Genomic DNA, 18,654 nt, shown 5'->3' with positions numbered 1-18,654 from the left:
AACATGTTATTTATTGCAGAAATGCAGCAGATTTTTACTGCAGAATTTTATTGTAATGAGTAAATTCTGCTGTAAGAATCTCCGCCAAAGTCTGCAGATTTGCGCAATGCGTGATCATGCCCTTTCTTGTAAAAGCCCTTTAACATGGTGAAGGTCCAACAGTCCATTGCCCCAGGACATGGTGATGGGAAGTTGGGCATGCTGGCAATTAACATTAGATTCTCTCACATGCTCCTTACTATCCAGGTTTTACAATGTAGTGAGTCCTATTAATCTGACGCTAGCTCAGTGTGTTTCTTCATAGGAAAGTACCAATGTACTGCTGGGGAAGCGCCCCCTAGCCGTGACATCTTGCAGCACACACACAAGCAGAGCCTGCAGGACCAGGGTGGGTCTCGCTATGGGTACTCCACAGGATGCTCGGTGTTGAGTGGGCTGCAGAGGGGCGCAGACACAAATCATGGAGCAACCCGAAAGCCCGAGAGGAGGCCGCCTGCCCTGGGAATGTTTCTCGGCCTGGCTGGATGGGGTGTGCGTGGTTACCTTCGATCTGGAGCTCGGGCAGGCCATGGAGGTAACATCGGGTGGGATCAGGGCAGCGGGCGTAATCTGTATTGTGCTTCTCTTGCACGGGCAGTGTTAGTGATTAGCACGATCAGCGGCTCCAGGCCGGCAGCAGGTAGGTGGCCGTAGCGGCCGGGCCTGTTCTGCACAGCAGCACATAATATATGAGATAGAGAAAGACACTGACTTGGGGGTCAGTATCCTTATAAGTAGTCTATAGATGTGAGATCCCTCACCAGCAGCTGCTGTGGAACTACATGTACAAGCAAGCCTGGCCAGCATATGGAGAGTCTGCTAATTGCTCACCTTGTGACATCATTTCTCTCTAATTTTCAGCTGGTGTATCCCCACAACAGCCGGATAACAGAAAAAGAGGTAATCTGTGCAAATAGTCACGGTCAGACATAGAGTACAAAGTCACAAGTATATATGGAAATGTTGGCAAAGGCTGCCTTAAAATCGAAGTATCCCACATAAAATAGTAGTCATTGGGCAGATGCTCACAAGACTTCCCATCAGTAAGGGCTCCCACACACTTGCGTTTTTTTTAATGCAAATGTCAATAGTACTTTCTGTTAAAAACGCATCGCAAGTTTGTGCTTTGCGATTTTTGTGCGATGCGTTTTTAACATTAGAAAGTTCCATTGACATTTGCGTTAAAAAAAAAACTGCAGTGTTAAAAAAACAAGTGTGTGGGAGCCCTAAGACCGCTTTCAGACAGGCTACAAAATCGAATGCCTTTCCCATGATGCTACAGCGCGAGAAATCGCATGTTTATGAAACTCATGCCTTCAAATAGGTATCTTCACTTTAGCGATGTTTTCACTGATGTGATGCTGTGGGGGGAAAAATTGCGTCTTGCTCTATATTTGAGCGCTTTTTTTTTTTTTTGTGTAGCCCGTGATTCCCTATGGAGCCTCCTTGTTTATCGCATCGCATGAACAAGCGATTTTCATTAGAGATGAGCGAACGTACTCGGTAAGGGCGATTTCGCAATCGAGCACCGAGATTTTCGAGTACTTCACTACTCGGGTGAAAAGTACTCGGGTGCGCTGTGGGGCGGGGGGTTGCAGAGGGGAGTGGGGGGTAGCAGCGGGGAACAGGGGGGAGCCCTCTCTCTCTCCCTCTCCCCCCCACTCCCCGCTGCAACCCCCCGCTCACCCACAGCGCACCCGAGCACTTTTCACCCGAGTAGTGAAGTACTCGAAAATCGCGGTGCTCGATTGCGAAATCACCCTTACCGAGTACGTTCGCTCATCTCTAATTTTCATGCTATATATTTTTAACATTCCCTGAAAATGAGTATTAAGGCAGCAGAAATGCAGTCCTAAGCTCTTGCTCATCAAGGGTGACTCAGCCTTCCATCCATCCGAGGTCGGTAAAATGAGTACCCAGCTTGGTAAATTATGTGGAGGTGGAATTTATTAATCAGCCAATCAATGGCTCAGCCAATTCACAAATCCCGCCTCCACAACACGCTGGCTGTTGATTAGTTTTTCAACCTCTGCTCAGTCAATCAATACAGCACTGGGTGAACCAATCACAGCCATCGCATTGGTTAATTGAGCGCTGCATTGATTGGCTGAGCCATCGCTTTCTGGGGCAGGATTTATGAATCCCGCAACCAGAAAGTGGGCGAACGAGGTCAGCGGAGCTCCTGACAGCAGCAGGAGGACCCTGACCGCGCCTGCTAGGTATGTATTCCTTTTTTCTTTTTCTTTCAGGGAATGCAGCTAATTAATGCGGCTAGGGCTTATTATCGGGCTTAACCGTCTCGCAAAAAAAATCACAAGAAAATGCATCACTGTCGCTTCAAAATCGAAGGAACAATGCAGCGATATCACAGCGATTTTGTAGCGGGGATATCGCTGGCGCCTGTGTGAAAGAGGCCTAATTCCCATCAATGTCTTTTAACAGGGAACTGATTTCATTCCATTTCAATTCTATATGGGATAATGCATTATAAATTGTATGAGTATTGAATGACTCCAAGAGCATATAAAAGAACAAGGCAGCGGACCTCGTGCATTTATTCTGCTCGCAAAACATTAACTTAATTTCTAGTATTCTATCAAATTTACACTCTTTTTTTTCAAGAAGGTCTCCAGCTTCTGGTGTGTATTATGCTATAATAGCCGATCACTGTAAAATACATGCCACAGCTGCTGAAGAACCTCAAGAGGTAGCACTGCATGCGAGGCAATCAGTGTGTGGCCTAAGAGTAGAGATGAGAGAGCATACTCACTAAGGGCAATTACTCGATCGAGCATTGCCCTTAGAGAGTACCTGCTCGCTCGGAAGAAAAGGTTTGGCTGCCGGCGGCGGGGGAGAGCGGGGAGGAACGGAGGGGAGATCTCCCCCCCCCCCCCCCTCCCCTGCTCACTGCCGCAACTCACCTGTCACCCGCGCCAGCAGCCAAACCTTTTCTTCCGAGCAGGGAGATACTCGCTAAGGACAATGCTCGCTCGAGTAATTGTCCTTAGCGAGTATGCTCGCTCATCTCTACCTAAGAGGAAGAACTTACTGCAATATTGGAAAGAGATAAAGAGACTGTCTATGTAGTGCCATTCAACTCCATGAAGTCATCATGTTTTGCATGCATTGTATATACATTAGATTTAGTAGACTGTTTACAATGTAAATTAGAATGAATAGAAGCCATAAGCCCCCATAGTGGAATCTTAAACTACATAGCGCTACCTTTTCTTGTGTGTTTCAGAAAACCAGCATCTGCTATCTGTCTTTCCCAGACTCATACTCAGGTAGGAAGGCCTCTTTTTAAGGAACAGTAAACAAGAGTTTTTTTGTCACCAAAAAAGTCTGTCAAAATACTTCATTTTGCATGTCAAGAATAATAGAAAAAATCAGAAATGATACTTTTCTCCAGCATTGGCCAGTTTATTTTGATATATAACATGCCAGGTGCGGAGACTACGGTTTTAGGTATGATTGGAAGGGATTATTTATTACAATATTATTTATTATCTTTATTTTCTATTATATTTATTAATTACTGTTACACGGTGTCCATCAGAAGGTCATACAAGTCCTTTTATGATTTTTTTTATACACTACATTTCTCTGCTATAACTCGCCATGGAAGCCTCAGTTACAGGAATAAAACAGCCCAGCCATTTAGAGCTGTGGTGGGTTACTGAGACCGGTCTTGGGTGATTCCTAGGATCAATTAAGGTAGCCTTTTCTTTCATTATATACACAGCTCTTATTTCAGCTCTGTGCATATAAACACTTGAGAAAGCAGAAAAGGCAAAATTCTGGTATCAGGTATCTGACATGTGGCTAGACAGGTGTATATTTAGGCCGTGTGTTGTCTGCACCACATAAAGCACATGGCCCTTTAATAGCCCATGAGGCTACTTACATGAACATTCTTTCACATGGACCAATGGTTTTTTACACATTACATCTAGATAGTGAAACATTTTCCAATCTGCCTGATTGTGGATTTTTTTAATTGTATTTTCTGCACATGACTATGGGGGCTGCTATTTTTTCTGAGCTGTGGTTTACAGTATTTAGGCTGGTTTCACACGGGCAAGAAAATCGTGCGATTTTCGCATGATACAAGGGTGAGTGAAAACGCAGAATTCTGAAACCAATGATTTTCAATGGTTTCCTTTGCATTTGCGATGTTCTCACTCATGCGATGTTGCGAGGTAAAAATTCTGGCATGTTCTATCTTTTTGTGATATCGCCTATTTTTTCTATTGGTGTCAGCAGCAGCAGCCTGGGCCCAATAAAAGCAATGGGAGAACTCCGCGATCCTGGGGGAATCCCTTCATCAGCGGCTAGGGGAATACCTTCATCCCCGCGGGGATGAAGGAATTCCCCATAATGATGCAAGGCTTTTTTCACATGATACCTCCCCTCATCCATGGGGCTTTCACATTGTGGAAAGTGCAATATCGGGCCGTAAATCATAGCCCGATATCTCCCTCGCCCATGTGAAACTAGCCTCAGAGATGCTTTACAGCAGAACTCATTGGTCATGGGTATATGGTATACTGTTCTAGACATGCTTTGTGACCTGTGCAGAGGTCATTGCGCATAGAGAGGGAGAAGGTAAACTGTTGACATCACCTATTGTGAATGGTGGATCCTATGTTATCTATATATAGATATTAACCTTTATTGTAAACCTGCCGATAATGTAATGCTAATTATAATATAATGACTGCTGAAAAGTTTTCTTTATACAACAGAAAGTGTCAGACTATTATTAGGCTAAGGCCGCCTGCAGACGGCCGGATCAGATCCGGCAGCGAGAATTCTCGCCGCGGGACCCGATCCAAGCACCTGCAGAGAGCAGCGCGTACTCACCCGCGCCCCGCAGCTCCGGGTCTTTCATGTGCCAGCTGCTGGGTTTGTTTGCCGCGGAATGTCCGCCCATCTGCAGGCGGCCTTAGTTGTGAGTGTGAAAACTGCAGGATAAGAAAAAAGGCAGCAAGTTCTACTTTCCATTTTTTTCATTTGCTTTACAACACTAATTACAGTATATTGGAGCAGTAATCAAAAATTCTTTGAATGTTATTATACCCCATTAAAATGTGTCTGTTAACCCCATTGTGATATCTGCTGTACATGTATGTGTTGTAAGTACAAAGAACTGCAGATGATTTTATTTCTCCAAGGACTTTCAGAGAATGAGGGGACATCCCTCACGTGTGGAAGAAAGGCAATTAAGACATCAATATAGGAAAAAGTTCTTTACAGTTAGAGTAGTCATATTATGGAATGCCCTACCCCAAGAGGTAGTAATGACAGATCCTACGTCAATGTTTAAAAATATCTAGATGCTTGTCTAATAACTAATGTCATTAAGGACTATAAATAATTTAAGATTAATTATGTTTAATTCATTAAAAAAGTTGAACTTGATGGACTTGTGTCTTTTTTTTAACCTGTGTAGCTATGTAAGATGCTACACTCACTTTTTATGACATTCCTGCAGGTTGTCTGGGTGACACACAGTTTACATTTCGTATGCGCCGCTCTGCAGGACATAGAAACTCCCTTCATGATGATGAGAAATATAATCGGGAAGCTCCTGTTACTCTGCAGGTGAGCTCAGTTATTGAATGTACCTAGGCAGGAATGTTATTTGTGCTTCCTGTAAGTATATACTGTATGTTGGTAAGGCTATATTTACACTGGTGGTGATGGTCAAGAAAAACAGAACGGTAAAACGGAATGCCGATGAACCCATTACAAGTCAATGAGATCCATTAGAAAGGTTACAAAACAAATCAAAACAGATCTATCATTTCTGACATGGATCCTGGAAAAAAAAGAAGTGTGATGCCAATGGGAACAGCGTCTAAGATTATACCGCCTCTCTCGAACTTCAGTAAATACTTTGTGTTAATTGTAAATTGCATGGTGAATTCTACAGTGAATATTAATCATGAAACCTTTTATGCATTTACAAAGACTAGTGGCATTGTCTTCACTTTATCCATGTACTAATAGACATACTGATTGCTTCTGCCCTTACAGAGGGATACTGCCCATTATTATGGGTACGTATATTTTCGACAGGTGAGAGACAGTTCTGTGAAGAGAGGATACTTTCAGAAGGTAAATGGTTCTCTTTTCTGTAAAGTCATTTGACAAATAGACATTAACAATATTGATATGTAATATGAACAGATATGATACAAGTTTAACTTTGTCAAATGAAGGAATTATGAAGCGTTCTTTATAGTCAATTATATGAGTAGTTTATTCAGATTCATCCTAAAGAAGAATCTGTGCTGGTGAATGAGCTCTTTAAAATAGGGAATTTATATTTTAGTTAGCATGCCTGGCTTATTGACTTAAGGCCTCTTGCACACGGGCGTCAGCGATATCGCCGCAAGAAAATCACAGCAATATCGCATCGGTGTTCCGTGCGATATTACTGCATTTTCCCGCTGCGATATCGCAATTCTGTGTCGCTAAATAATCGCATAACTTTATAGTGCTCTTTGGTGGGATTTTCAGAGGGGCTTGAAATATAAGCCCTACCACGAAAATAAGCCCTGGCTGCATAAAAAAAACATCACCTAAGTGGCAATGTCCGGCTCTGCCGCACGTCTTCTCAGGTCCCCGGCAGACTTGCTTGTAGTTTTCCCTCAACACTTCCTGGTCAGGAGTTTGAAAAACCCCACCTCCAGGAAGCTGGCTGTGATTGGTTCTCGAGCACCGAGGCTCAGCCAATCATAACCAGTGCTCGATGAACCAATCACAGCCATTCATCGATTGGTTCATCGAGTGCTGGTTGAATAGTTGTGATTTTTTTTTTTTTGTCTCGCAATGTAGCAGGCTACAAAACATCGTTAATGTAAAGGAACCCATTAGAAAGCATGGGCTTCACATACATGCGATTCGTAGCGCTGTCGCATTTCGATTTTGTCACCTCTGTGAAACCGGCCTAGAAGAGGGATAATATAGCTGCAGTGAAGGCATATTTTTTTGTCAAGGTGCTGTGGATGTGGCCATGTGATCGCTATCAGTGCTAATCATCTTAAAATGTGTACATTTCTGGAAATTAAAAGAGCTTTTCAGGCATTTACTATTGATCTATTGATGACTTATCCTCATGGTGTACCTGCTATATTGACTGACTACATATGCTTGATTTCTTTTCAGTCTCTAGTTCTTCTTTCCAGTTTACCCTACACCAACCTGTTTCACACACTCCTGCAGCTTATAGCACCTGAATATTTTAACAAATTGGAACCCTGTCTTGAAGCTGGTAAGAATGTGAATTGGGACATATCATGATCAACGATGCAGTTTATTTATTGGTCCTGCATATATTTATGTATCCATTTTTTATAACCTACTAGCTTATCCGTCGCGCGTTGCTGCGAAGACAGACAGACATACATTCATTCGTTTTTATATATCTAGATAACAACCAATCACAGCGCAGCTTTCATGTTACCTCAGTGGTATAATATATAACAACCAATCACAGCGCAGCTTTCATGTTACCTCAGCAGTAAGAGAAATAACAACCAATCACAGCGCAACTTTTATTCTGCCTCATCAATATAAAAAATAGCAACCAATCACAGCGCAGCTTTCATGTTACCTCTGCGGTATTATATATAGCAACCAATCACAGCGCAGCTTTCATGTTACCTTAGTGGTATAATATATAACAACGAATCACAGCACAGCTTTCATGCAACCTCAGTAGTATAAGAAGTAGCCACCAATCACAGCGCAGCTTTCATGTTACCTCAGCAGTATAAGAAATAGCAACCAATCACAGCACAGCTTTCATTTTACCTCAGCATTCTCAATATCCAGCAATTGTCTTGTGAAACGTTCGGCAGATGCATCATTTTCTGGTTGAACACGCATCCCGTTGCTCGTAATGCCTTTTGCTTTCGTGCTTGAGATGGAAATCAAACGATCTTTGTCTGGGGGCATAACTGTCGATGATGCTCACACGCGCGCCACCTATAGTTGGATAGATGTACTATGCCTATAATCTTCCCAGGAGTGTACTCAGCAACTTCCCAAAGTCTCATGGCAATTGGATGAATGGTGCAGTAATGCATAAAGGACAGACAGACAGACATACATTTATATATATCAGGAAGTGAGAGAATTAGATTCCGTACGTAAAATTTGGACGCTAATTCTTTGGCGCATAGAATTGAATAATTGAGTTGGGACCCATTAACTTTTCCTATTTATTACATAATCAATGCTTGTGCCAAATTTCAAGTTTCTATGACATTGGGAAGTGAGAGAATTAGTGGCAGTGATGGAAATCGAACGATCTACGTGGGGGGGGGGCATAACTGTCGACGATGCTCACACGCGCGCCATTTATCGTAGCATAAATGTACTATGCCTATAATCTTCCCCGGAGTGTACTCAACAATTTACCAAAGTTTCATGGCGATCGGATTAATGGTGTAGTAGCGCATAAAGGACAAACACACACAGACAGACAGACACACAGACATTCAATTTTATATATATAGATTTATGGAAATATTACAACTGTTGTTAAAGTGGAAAAAAGAAAGCTCTCATTGCAGGTTTATTTTAGAAAATCTTTTTTTCATCTATGTGTTATTCCTTTAGAGATGCTAATAATCCCGCACACTCAGACAATGGTATGATCAAAAGCACTCCACATTTATTGCGACAAAGGCATAATTTTATAGCCTTCTTTATCAGTACATCCTGTACTATGTTTGCACACGGAATGTAGGACTTTATATAACATTAGAATTTCCCATATCACGTAATTCACATTTGCAAGTTTTAATTGGCATTGTGGTTAAAAGGTCAGGAATTAACAATATGTAGTTAATTAGAACTTTCAAAAGCAGGAATTTAACAAAAAAACAAAGTATTACCTTTGCTAATCATGGACCCACATCATCATCGACATAAATCTGTCAAAACATCATATCAGTACATTTTGTTTCTTCGGGCTTTATGCTATTACATCATTAGCGAATTTGCTTAGCAAAAATAATTGTTACACAATTCTGTGTATTTCTGAGAAAATACGATATTCTAAGGGTTATTCATCAGGTGTATTCTTAACCCTTTGCAATCCAATTTTGGGTTCAGGGTTTCCTAGGGGGCTCTCTCTTTTGGCCATTATACAATCTGCTGGCTAGAGCCAGTACTGTGGTATGGGACATGCTGGAGAGGCCCCCCCCCGACAACAGAGCGGCCAGTAATATACAGTAAGAATACCCTGCCGGACATCTTCCGAGATCGGAGCTCTGCAACCTTCAATCAGAATGTCTTCAAACGACAGACAGTGGATTGGAAAGGGTTAACTATGCCTGAGCTTTTCACAAGTTTTCTATTTTTAATTAAAAATAGATCACATGAGTCCAGCAAAACATCCAAGCAAGTGCTCATTAGCAACTTCTGGGAATACTAGAAGTCAAACTTACGCTTAAAGGGGTTGTCCCGCGCCGAAACGTTTTTTTTTTTCAACCCCCCCCCCCCCCCCCCGTTCGGCGCGAGACAACCCCGATGCAGGGACGTACAGAAAGCTTACCGGAGCGCTTACCTTAATCCCGGCGCTCCGGTGACTTCTGTACTTACCTGTGAAGATGGCCACCGGAATCCTCTTCCTCCGTGGACCGCAGCTCTTCTGTGCGGTCCATTGCCGATTCCAGCCTCCTGATTGGCTGGAATCGGCACGTGACGGGGCGGAGCTACACGGAGCCTGCATTCTGCACGAACGGCTCCATTGAAGAGAGCAGAAGACCAGGACTGCGCAAGCGCGGCTAATTTGGCCATCGGAGGGCGAAACTTAGTCGGCACCATGGAGACGAGGACGCCAGCAACGGAGCAGGTAAGTAAAAAACTTTTTATAACTTCTGTATGGCTCATAATTAATGCACAATGTATATTACAAAGTGCATTATTATGGCCATACAGAAGTGTATAGACCCACTTGCTGCCGCGGGACAACCCCTTTAACAATTCTACACCAGTAGTCTTAAAATACATAGTATTGATCAGAATAACATACAGTTATAGAATACAAGTATTAATAGAATCAAGAAACAAATCACTCTGACATCAGTATAATATCACTTTACTTTTTGTGCTGAAAAGATTAAAAGGGTATTCCCAGAATTAGTACTTATCACCTATTCACGGAATAAGTGATTGATTGGTGGGGGTCAGAACTAGTGGGGACCCCCACCAATCACGGGGATGGGAGTCCCATGCCCCTCATTTAAATCAAGCTGCAGTCCTGCATGTGCACTGCAGCTCCATTCATCTCTATGGGACTGACTCAAATAGCTGAGTACAGCACTCATATTTCTCCGCTACTATGTTCGTTTGTATAAGTCAGGAAAATCTTCTTATATTTATGCCAAACATAGAACACATACAACTGTTTGACTTTCATTATAAAAAAAAAGTGCAACTCCTAGTATCTTCTTTTTTGCGAGGGTGACACAAAGCACCTGAGCATATGCCAATGAGACAATTGTTTTCCTTGCATCTGGTCAATTGACAGTTACTCAGCATATGCTGAACATGGTGTAAAGAGCTAATGTTAACGTAACTATTATATTTTTAAGATCACCTCCTTGAGAAGCCCCCTCCCTTATCCACCTTATCTAGACCAGCTTTGCTGTCACTGATTTTCAGTTACAGTATATATTATATATACTAGCCATGTTCTTTGAGAAGATCGCTACCTAGAAGACTGTTTTTAAATACAATTTTGGGTGGTTGTCTCAAAGAGGTCTCACTATTATTTCAGTGATACTGTATTTTCATCTGGTGCATGTTGTAGGACTATAGTCATTATTCTCAGTAATAGTAACTGACTGGGCTGAAAATGGAAAAAAAATTTTTTTAACATTCTATTGTATTCATATAGCATAATAGCAAAAAAAATGTTGTTCTTTTGTTCTAGTTTGTAATCAGATAGATCGATGGCCATTTCCTGAGCCAGGACTTTCGCTGTCATTGCCTATCATGGGACTTGTCTTGCAGGTACTATGTCAGATCGCTACCTATAACCCAACTGGAGTCTTCCACTATGATATGATCTAAATGTTTCATCCTGGTTGCCTTTGGGAACATCTTTCTCTTTAGTGAGGCTATGGGACGCATTTACTAATAGTGTCTAAAAGTCACATACATAGTCTTAAAATGTGCCAGTTCATAAGAGCGACTCTTATGCTGGATGGTAAATCTATTAAATTTTAAGACTGTTGTGCCAAAGTATATACCACCTAGTAGTAGCTGGCTTAGTTTACACTGAAAATAGTGCAAACATTTGGTACAGTGTACTGCAGTTTGGTCAAGTTTTTGGCGTTTAATGGTAAGGAATACATTTGAACGGGTACCCTGCTCATAGAGATTTACAGCATATTGATTAACAACTATATCTCTACTTATCCAGCCCCCTGCAACATTGCAGAGATGTGGCTGTGCATGAGCACTCATTCAATCATAGTGGGACTTACCGAGTGTGATCGGTCACCATTCTTGAGATTGAAGGGATTTCTTGTAGTCCGATTCTGACAGATCAGAAATTTAGGATATATCCTATTAACGTATAAGGAGTGCATCTACAGAACATTTCTCTGTACTTGAGATGATCTTAATTAAAGTACAATCGCATATGTATTTTCATGTATATTTTCTTATAGGTCAAAATTCCTAGTCAGACTGACCTAATGGAAACTAATGTTATTACTGATCACCCCAAGGTGAGTGATACATAACCATGGGTGTGGTTGGACTTTCCTTTACCTGGGGCAAAGATTCAGTTTGGTGCCCTCCCCTTCCATCTGAAACTCGCTACGCTTAGCACCAATTAATGTAATGTGGTAGTCATAGTGGTTCCAGCCAGATCACACTGCAGGGGCCACTAATGAAATCCCTTGATACATTTTATTAATTAAATGGATTAGACAGACACATACCGTAGATCTATAGAAAGAGGTTTCTTATTTATACAATATTATAAAAGTACCACATACTGTGCCCCTGCATATGTGTTCCATATTCAGGGAACACATTAATAGTGCCATACTGTGCCAGCTGAAATAGTGTGACACACAGTGCCCTCTTAAAATAATGGTGTCCCACTCCCACGATGTGCTGCTGAATACAATGCTGCTTCCCATAATGCATCCTGAATATAATGGTGTCCCATCCCACACTAGTGAGGTCTGCTGTGATACTTACCTTGTGTGGTGGCAGTTAAGGCCCATTTACACACAAAGATTATGTCCATTAGCAGCTTATCACCTTCATTGTAAATGAGCCTCCTGGAGCTGTATGCAGAGAACTGCAGGTGGTCTGTTCTCTGCATTCAGCTCCTTTGTTCTGCTGTGGGGCTGCAAGCTGAATACAATGTAATCATTGCTCCCATGGAGAATACAGCACCATGGACAGCAAATGCAGAATGCGGCCTGTGTTATCTTCTCTCCGGCTGAATGATAAATTTTATGCTCACCTAAAAATCATCGTTCAGCTGAAGAGTGGAAGATGGAAGCATTTACACACAACGATTATCACTCAAGCGATGGCTTTTGAGCGATAATCGTTGGAAGTAAATGGCCCTTTAGCCTAGTCAGTGCAAAGATGTGGATGCTGGAGGAGTCCCTATATTTGATTCTTGGTCACTTAGGCCCTCAACACACGGGCGGGATTTCCCATAGAATTTCCACACGTGAACGTTGCCATAGGATTGCATTAGAAAACGCAATCCTAGGCAGACGGACGCGATTTGTCTGTGTGAAATCACACGTGGAAAAGAAATCGCGGCATGTCCTATTTCTGTACGGGTCTCTCAGAGGCCCGCATAGAAATGTCACTCCCGATAGAGCAGAATCGGTTGGTAAAGTTTAAAAGTTTATTGTTATAACTGTTTAATTTAGTAACTCAAGAAATACAGTAACAAGATTGCATAGGTTTAACTATAATGGAATAAGTATATATGAACAAGGATGTAACTAACTTAAGTCTTCTTCTTCATTCTGTATTTTACAATGCTTTTTTCAAAATAAAACGAATTTTAAGAAATGTCACTCCCAGGCCGCCGGCTCTGCTCTGCACATGCCCCGGCTGGTAGGCAGCTAGCACATCTGAGAGCTGAAGCAGCAGGAGGAGGTGAGCGCCGCACTGGTCCCTGCAGGGGCGTGGGTCGCATCATCTTCTATTGTGAACGGTGTGAAAGCAACCTATTAATGACACCATAATAGTTCGTCAGGCTGCTCTGCACCTCAAAAAGTTGTTTTATTTTATATTTTCCTTTCTGTGATACATTTATGTTTAATCTCTTTTTATTAAGTTTTCAGAATATTTTACAAACATTAGGAATTATCAGTAAGAAAAAGAAAAGAAAAACAATAAAAAGGAAAATGGAAATAGGCCTCGCAGGGCCTATGGTTCATATTGTACAACAATTGGGCACATCTTCTTGTAAACAACAAATAAAACAGTCAATTCGTCTAGCCCATAGATGATCCTGTGATACATTTATATCAGTGTAGGGACTCACAAGAAGCAAGGAGCCTTGACGATCGGCTTGTAAGCTAAAGTTTTTGGCCAAAATCCAACTAATACCTCGCACTTACTACGTATCATTTACATGCAGTGCGGCTTTCAACGCCGGGGGAGCTTAGGGTGGCAGTACCAGCGTGGTCCACTTTTTGAGGTGCAGAGCAGCCCGCCGAACTATTATGGCGGCATTAATAAGTTGCTAGTCTGCATGGTGCACTACATGTATCAGAAGGTCTGGCACTTTGTATCTACTCTGTGTGGGAGTATACACCAAGCAGCCACAGCCCTCTATATTAAGAGGCGGTGTGAGTGGCTGTTTCATCGGTGTCCTACACAGGTGTAATTGGCTCCCTCATTTGGCAGTTTGCTACCTGCATGTTGAGGGGATGCAGCTGTCTGCCCTCTTGTATCAGTAAGGCCCAATGTCTATGGGCAAAATAGAATTTATTAATCCGCGTGGGTGTCTCACACGTGTGATCCACACCCATAGGGAATCATTGGTCACCCGCAGATAATGAAATACCTGCAGATGTCATTTTTCCCTGGTGCACGAATCGCACGTGCGGGAAAGGGCCCGCAGCATGCTCCATTTTGTGCGGGTCCCCCGCGGCTTCCATTGAAGCCTATGGAAGCCGTCCGGTCCTATGGCACACCCGCAGCTGTATTTGTGCAGTGACGCAGGAAAGCAGGAATTCAAAAGCGCAAAAAAAATGTGCACGGCGCATGTGCGTGGCAAGCTGACAGTGTGCCGAGCACATCCGCTGGGCCAAAGAAAGAAGATTCGGCTGCGATGGAGGGCAGATTCGCAGCGTCCAGACGGGTGAGTATTTCTGATTTTTTTTGGCCTCATGTCTGCGGGTCAGGGAGGGACCTGCTGCAGGATTCTGCATGGGGAACCCGTGCGGGCCCGAATTTCCCTGTAGTCATGAGGCCTAAGTATCTGGCCGATTTTGTTTTATTTACATTATGAAGCTATTCAAGCTGTTTAAATAGTTTAATACCCCCCCCCATCTTTATTCACCTTCCATACCATGTGCACTAGGTAACACTATTACATTGCTTTTCAGTTTTTTTATTTGTTCTTTTTTTTTCAATTCGATTTTTTTTTTTTTTTTTTTTTAAATTTATTTATTTATTTTTATTAACATATATATTGCGAAATACAGAATATAAATGAAAAGGAGAAACTTTGTTGAATACAGGGTATACATATGCATAGTTCGTTATAGGTAAATCAGTGCTATCTTATTACCGTATTTCTTGAATTACTTAAACAGTTTCAACAATAAACTTTTAACTTTTTTTATAAAACAATTCTGTTCTGTCTTATTCTGATTCCAGTAGAGATAAAGTGCAAGACTGTAGGCGCTTTTCATTAAGGGGGGAGAGTGAGAAAAAGAGAAGAAGGGGGGGGGGGGGAGAGATGGGGAGGATTGTGGTTGGTTGGGGGATGGTGGGGAAAGGTATACGAAGTGGGCCTCGAGGCTCATGCCATTGATAGGGTGGAGTGGGCGTCCAACCAGATCCCCCATATTTTGTGAAACTTGGCCGGGCAGCCTCGGTTCTGGTAGATAATTTTCTCAGAGGAGGTAACGGTGTTTACCAGCTGGATCCAGTGCGGGACTGAGGGGGCTTCTGTAGCCATCCATTTCATGGCTATTACCTTACGGGCTAGGAATAATGCTTTCTCAAGAAAGACACAGGTGTGGTGTGGCCACACCTCCTCCTCCAGCAGGCCAAACAGCGCCACCTTAGGGTCTAAGTCAATGGCTAATGGGGACGGGAGTAGTGAGTTTATGAGATCGGTTATATTTGACCAGTAATCGTTAACTGAAGGGCATTCCCATATTAGATGCCTAAAGTTCGCCTCTGGTTGGCGACATCTATGACAGGAGTTTGAGGATGTGTTGCCCATTTTGTGTAGACGACTGGGGGTGAGATAGGCTTGATGAGTTATGTATAACTGGATTAGTTTGTTGTTTATAGCCGGGGAAACTGACAGGTGGGATTCAGAGATGTCTTGCCACTCCTCGGGTGTGAGAGATGGGATGGCTTGTTTCCATTTGTCATATACTGGAGGTGGGTTGGGGTCTATTTTAGCCGTGAAAAGGTGCGTATATAGGGCAGAGATTAGCCCTTTAGGTCCCTGAGACTTGAAGATGCCGATTGTGGGGAACTTGGATATTCGGGTTGAGGTGGGCGGAAATTGGGAGTTCATTTTATTTGTTATTTTGTTTCTATTATATAATTGAGAGGGGGTTTTTCATGCCCAGTGTCCACCCTCGGTTTGCCATTAAGACAGCGCAGCATCTCTGCTTACTTATTATGCCTATTACAATCTTCTCCTAAAGTTTAAAAGGCTTGAACAGTCCATTCAAACGCAGTTTACTTTGGCGCGAGGCCCTCAAATTACATGCTTATATATTTTTTGCTCAAGAAACACATTTTTTAAAGGATAAATACCCTAATTGAATTCAATGAGAGCCGTGCCTGCAGTTACAATTGCTGGCCGCTACATAGGAGGTCGGCGCAGGGGCTTCCGCTCCAACCTTTGTGTATTTGGAGTGGAAGTCTCCACGCCAACCTCCCATGTAGTGGTTGGCACTGGTAACTGCAGGCATGGCTCTCATTGATTTCAATGAGTGGGGTTCCACTACTCAGGACCCCAACTGATTAGCTGTTCGCTAGGCCATTCTGCTTGTACACCGAGTTGATTTCTCAGGAAGTAAACAACTCCATTCCTACTATAGTGGCCAGGTGTGGTATTGCAAGTCATTCACTTCAAAGAGAACTTTGCCTGTAATACCAAGACTGACCCCCTGCAGTGGGAATGGAGCTTCCTGCTTAAATCAGCTCAGTGCACAAAGCACAGTGGCCCAGAAAGCAGATGATCGGTAGGGTTACTGGGTGGCAGACGCCTACGGATTTAGTATTGATGGCCTATCCTGTGGATAAGCCATCAATAGTTTTGCAATGGGATAACCCCTATAAGGCACGATAATATGCCTCATTGAGAACCACATATGGGAAACCCCTGTCTTTGAATTTAAAAAGGAGGTTAAGGAGCTACCAGAAAGGTTCACTCTATGAAGAGCAGTTTCTTTATATACTTAAATAACAGTCCTTTGGTATGCCCTTCTTCAAAATTAATGGTTGGCAACTATTCCTTTATAATAAACTACACTAAGGCCGGCTTCACACGAGCGTGACGGGCTCCGCTGCGAAGTATTCCGCAGTGAAGCCCGTCACGGCGCCCCCCAGAGACCCCATACTTACCAGCGGAAGATAGCGTGAAGACGCTTCCCCGCCCACCGCCGTCGCGTCATGTGACACGCCCACTGCGTCACATGAAGCGGCCGGCCGTGTCACGTGACGCGCCAGCCGCGTCATATGACGCGCGGCGGTAGGCGGGGAAGCGTTTTTTCACGCTATCTTCCGCTGGTTGCAGCGGGAGATAGCGTGAACGGACGGCTTCCATTGACTGCAATGGAAGCCGTCAGCGCGTACACCCGCGGCAAATAGAGCATGCCGCGGGTGAGAACGGGAGATTTCACGGTGCGTAATTCCGCGGTGAAATTACGCATCGTGAGCATTGTGCTATTAGGTTCAATAGAACCTAATAGCAGCGGGCAACGCAGCGGATTTTTGCCGCGAATTTACGCGGCGTAAATCCGTTCGTGGGAAGGAGGCCTAACTGTGTTTTTTTTCTGAAAACAGTTATTAATAGCTGACCATCATCCACTTCCAATATTTGCAAATCCAAAAATGCCATATGCCTTGTGCTAAATCCACTGTTGAAATGTAATCCTAAACTTTTGCAGTTTAAGGCCTCAAGAAAGGAGTTAAATTCAGTAAGTGAGGAAGTCCAAATGATCAAAATATCATCAAAACCACAGTGACATCGATGTAGTCCGTCAATGAAAACAGAAGCATTTTTCTGTAATATTGCAAAGTGTCTTATGTTCGCTTGTACTACTGATTTATGGAAAGTTGATTAAATTGGACGTAGACATTAAGATACAGTTCTAACATTTAGAGTTAAAATATGCTTGGGACCTGTTCTCTCTTCCACAAAAGTAGCTACATCTATCATGACATGAAATGCCTTTTTCCAACAATAGAGGAGGTGGACTAAACCTGAATTAGTAGCTTTATAAAGGTATGATCTTGTCTGATCTCATTGCATTGTATATGCTTGAAGTGTTGTAACTACATCTCTGCATAATACACAGGACCGACTTGACCCTCCATACCATGTCTCCAGCATCCATGACTTGGATCTCTTCAGGTGAGCTATGCAATTAATACATACAGTATGTAAGAAATATAGCAATTTCCTCTACAGTTAAAGCCTTACATTAGGGCTCACTCACGTATGTTTGCTTCATATTATAGACCTATCTTTTTTACGCGTGTAATATGCTGTACACGGTAAATGCAAATGTAACATGCATACTTATTGCATATTTTAAACACCCATAGCCTATAATCAGCTTATTGCTTACCAAAATGAGATCGGCAGCATTTTGGGTTTTTTTTTACTCGCGTGAGAAAAATGCAGGTCTGAATGGCCCGGTGTAACTAAATGGACTTTTAGCACTATGTATTATGCGCATACAAGATATGCATGTAATATGCAGCAAACATACACCTATGTGAGTGAGCCCTTACATGTTTTTCTAGTATCTGTGTGTATAAGTTCTGCTATTTTATTTCACTATGTAACACCGCCTATTCTCTGCATTTACCTAGGTCCCTGCAGTCTGTTCTGATGAACCTCCAGTTGCTTTGGGAGCTGGTTTTACTAGGAGAGCCATTAGTTGTTATGGCGCCTTCACCCACCATTTCATCTGAAATTGTTCTTGCACTGACTGGGTAATGATCATTTCAAATGCACTAGAGAATCACAAGTGTTTTCCATTGATTTCAATGGGACACATCACATCGCACAGCATGCAAGTGCCACGCAATGTCTTTTTTTAGTCCCATTGAAAACAATGGTTGATTCGTTCCGAGGGAACACCAAAAGATAGGATATGCATTTCTTTGAGGGGG

General features: G+C 42.7%; 1 protein-coding gene across 1 annotated transcript in view; it reads left to right on the top strand.

Annotated features, from left to right (window-relative positions):
* The first annotated feature begins 383 nt into the window (after positions 1-383).
* DENND6B (DENN domain containing 6B) overlaps positions 384-18,654 on the top strand; it is a 40,016-nt gene continuing 21,745 nt past the window's right edge. Inside the window, exons 1-10 of the mRNA XM_066592204.1 lie at positions 384-574; positions 901-939; positions 3,284-3,326; positions 5,537-5,646; positions 6,082-6,162; positions 7,216-7,321; positions 10,997-11,076; positions 11,739-11,798; positions 17,832-17,887; positions 18,352-18,474. Coding sequence (XP_066448301.1) covers positions 461-574; positions 901-939; positions 3,284-3,326; positions 5,537-5,646; positions 6,082-6,162; positions 7,216-7,321; positions 10,997-11,076; positions 11,739-11,798; positions 17,832-17,887; positions 18,352-18,474 — 812 coding nt within the window. The 5' untranslated portion in view covers positions 384-460. The remainder of the gene's footprint in view (positions 575-900; positions 940-3,283; positions 3,327-5,536; positions 5,647-6,081; positions 6,163-7,215; positions 7,322-10,996; positions 11,077-11,738; positions 11,799-17,831; positions 17,888-18,351; positions 18,475-18,654) is intronic.

This window comes from Eleutherodactylus coqui, chromosome 2 (assembly GCF_035609145.1).
Source record: "Eleutherodactylus coqui strain aEleCoq1 chromosome 2, aEleCoq1.hap1, whole genome shotgun sequence".
Taxonomy (NCBI): domain Eukaryota; kingdom Metazoa; phylum Chordata; class Amphibia; order Anura; family Eleutherodactylidae; genus Eleutherodactylus; species Eleutherodactylus coqui.
This window is presented reverse-complemented; position numbering and strand designations above follow the sequence as displayed.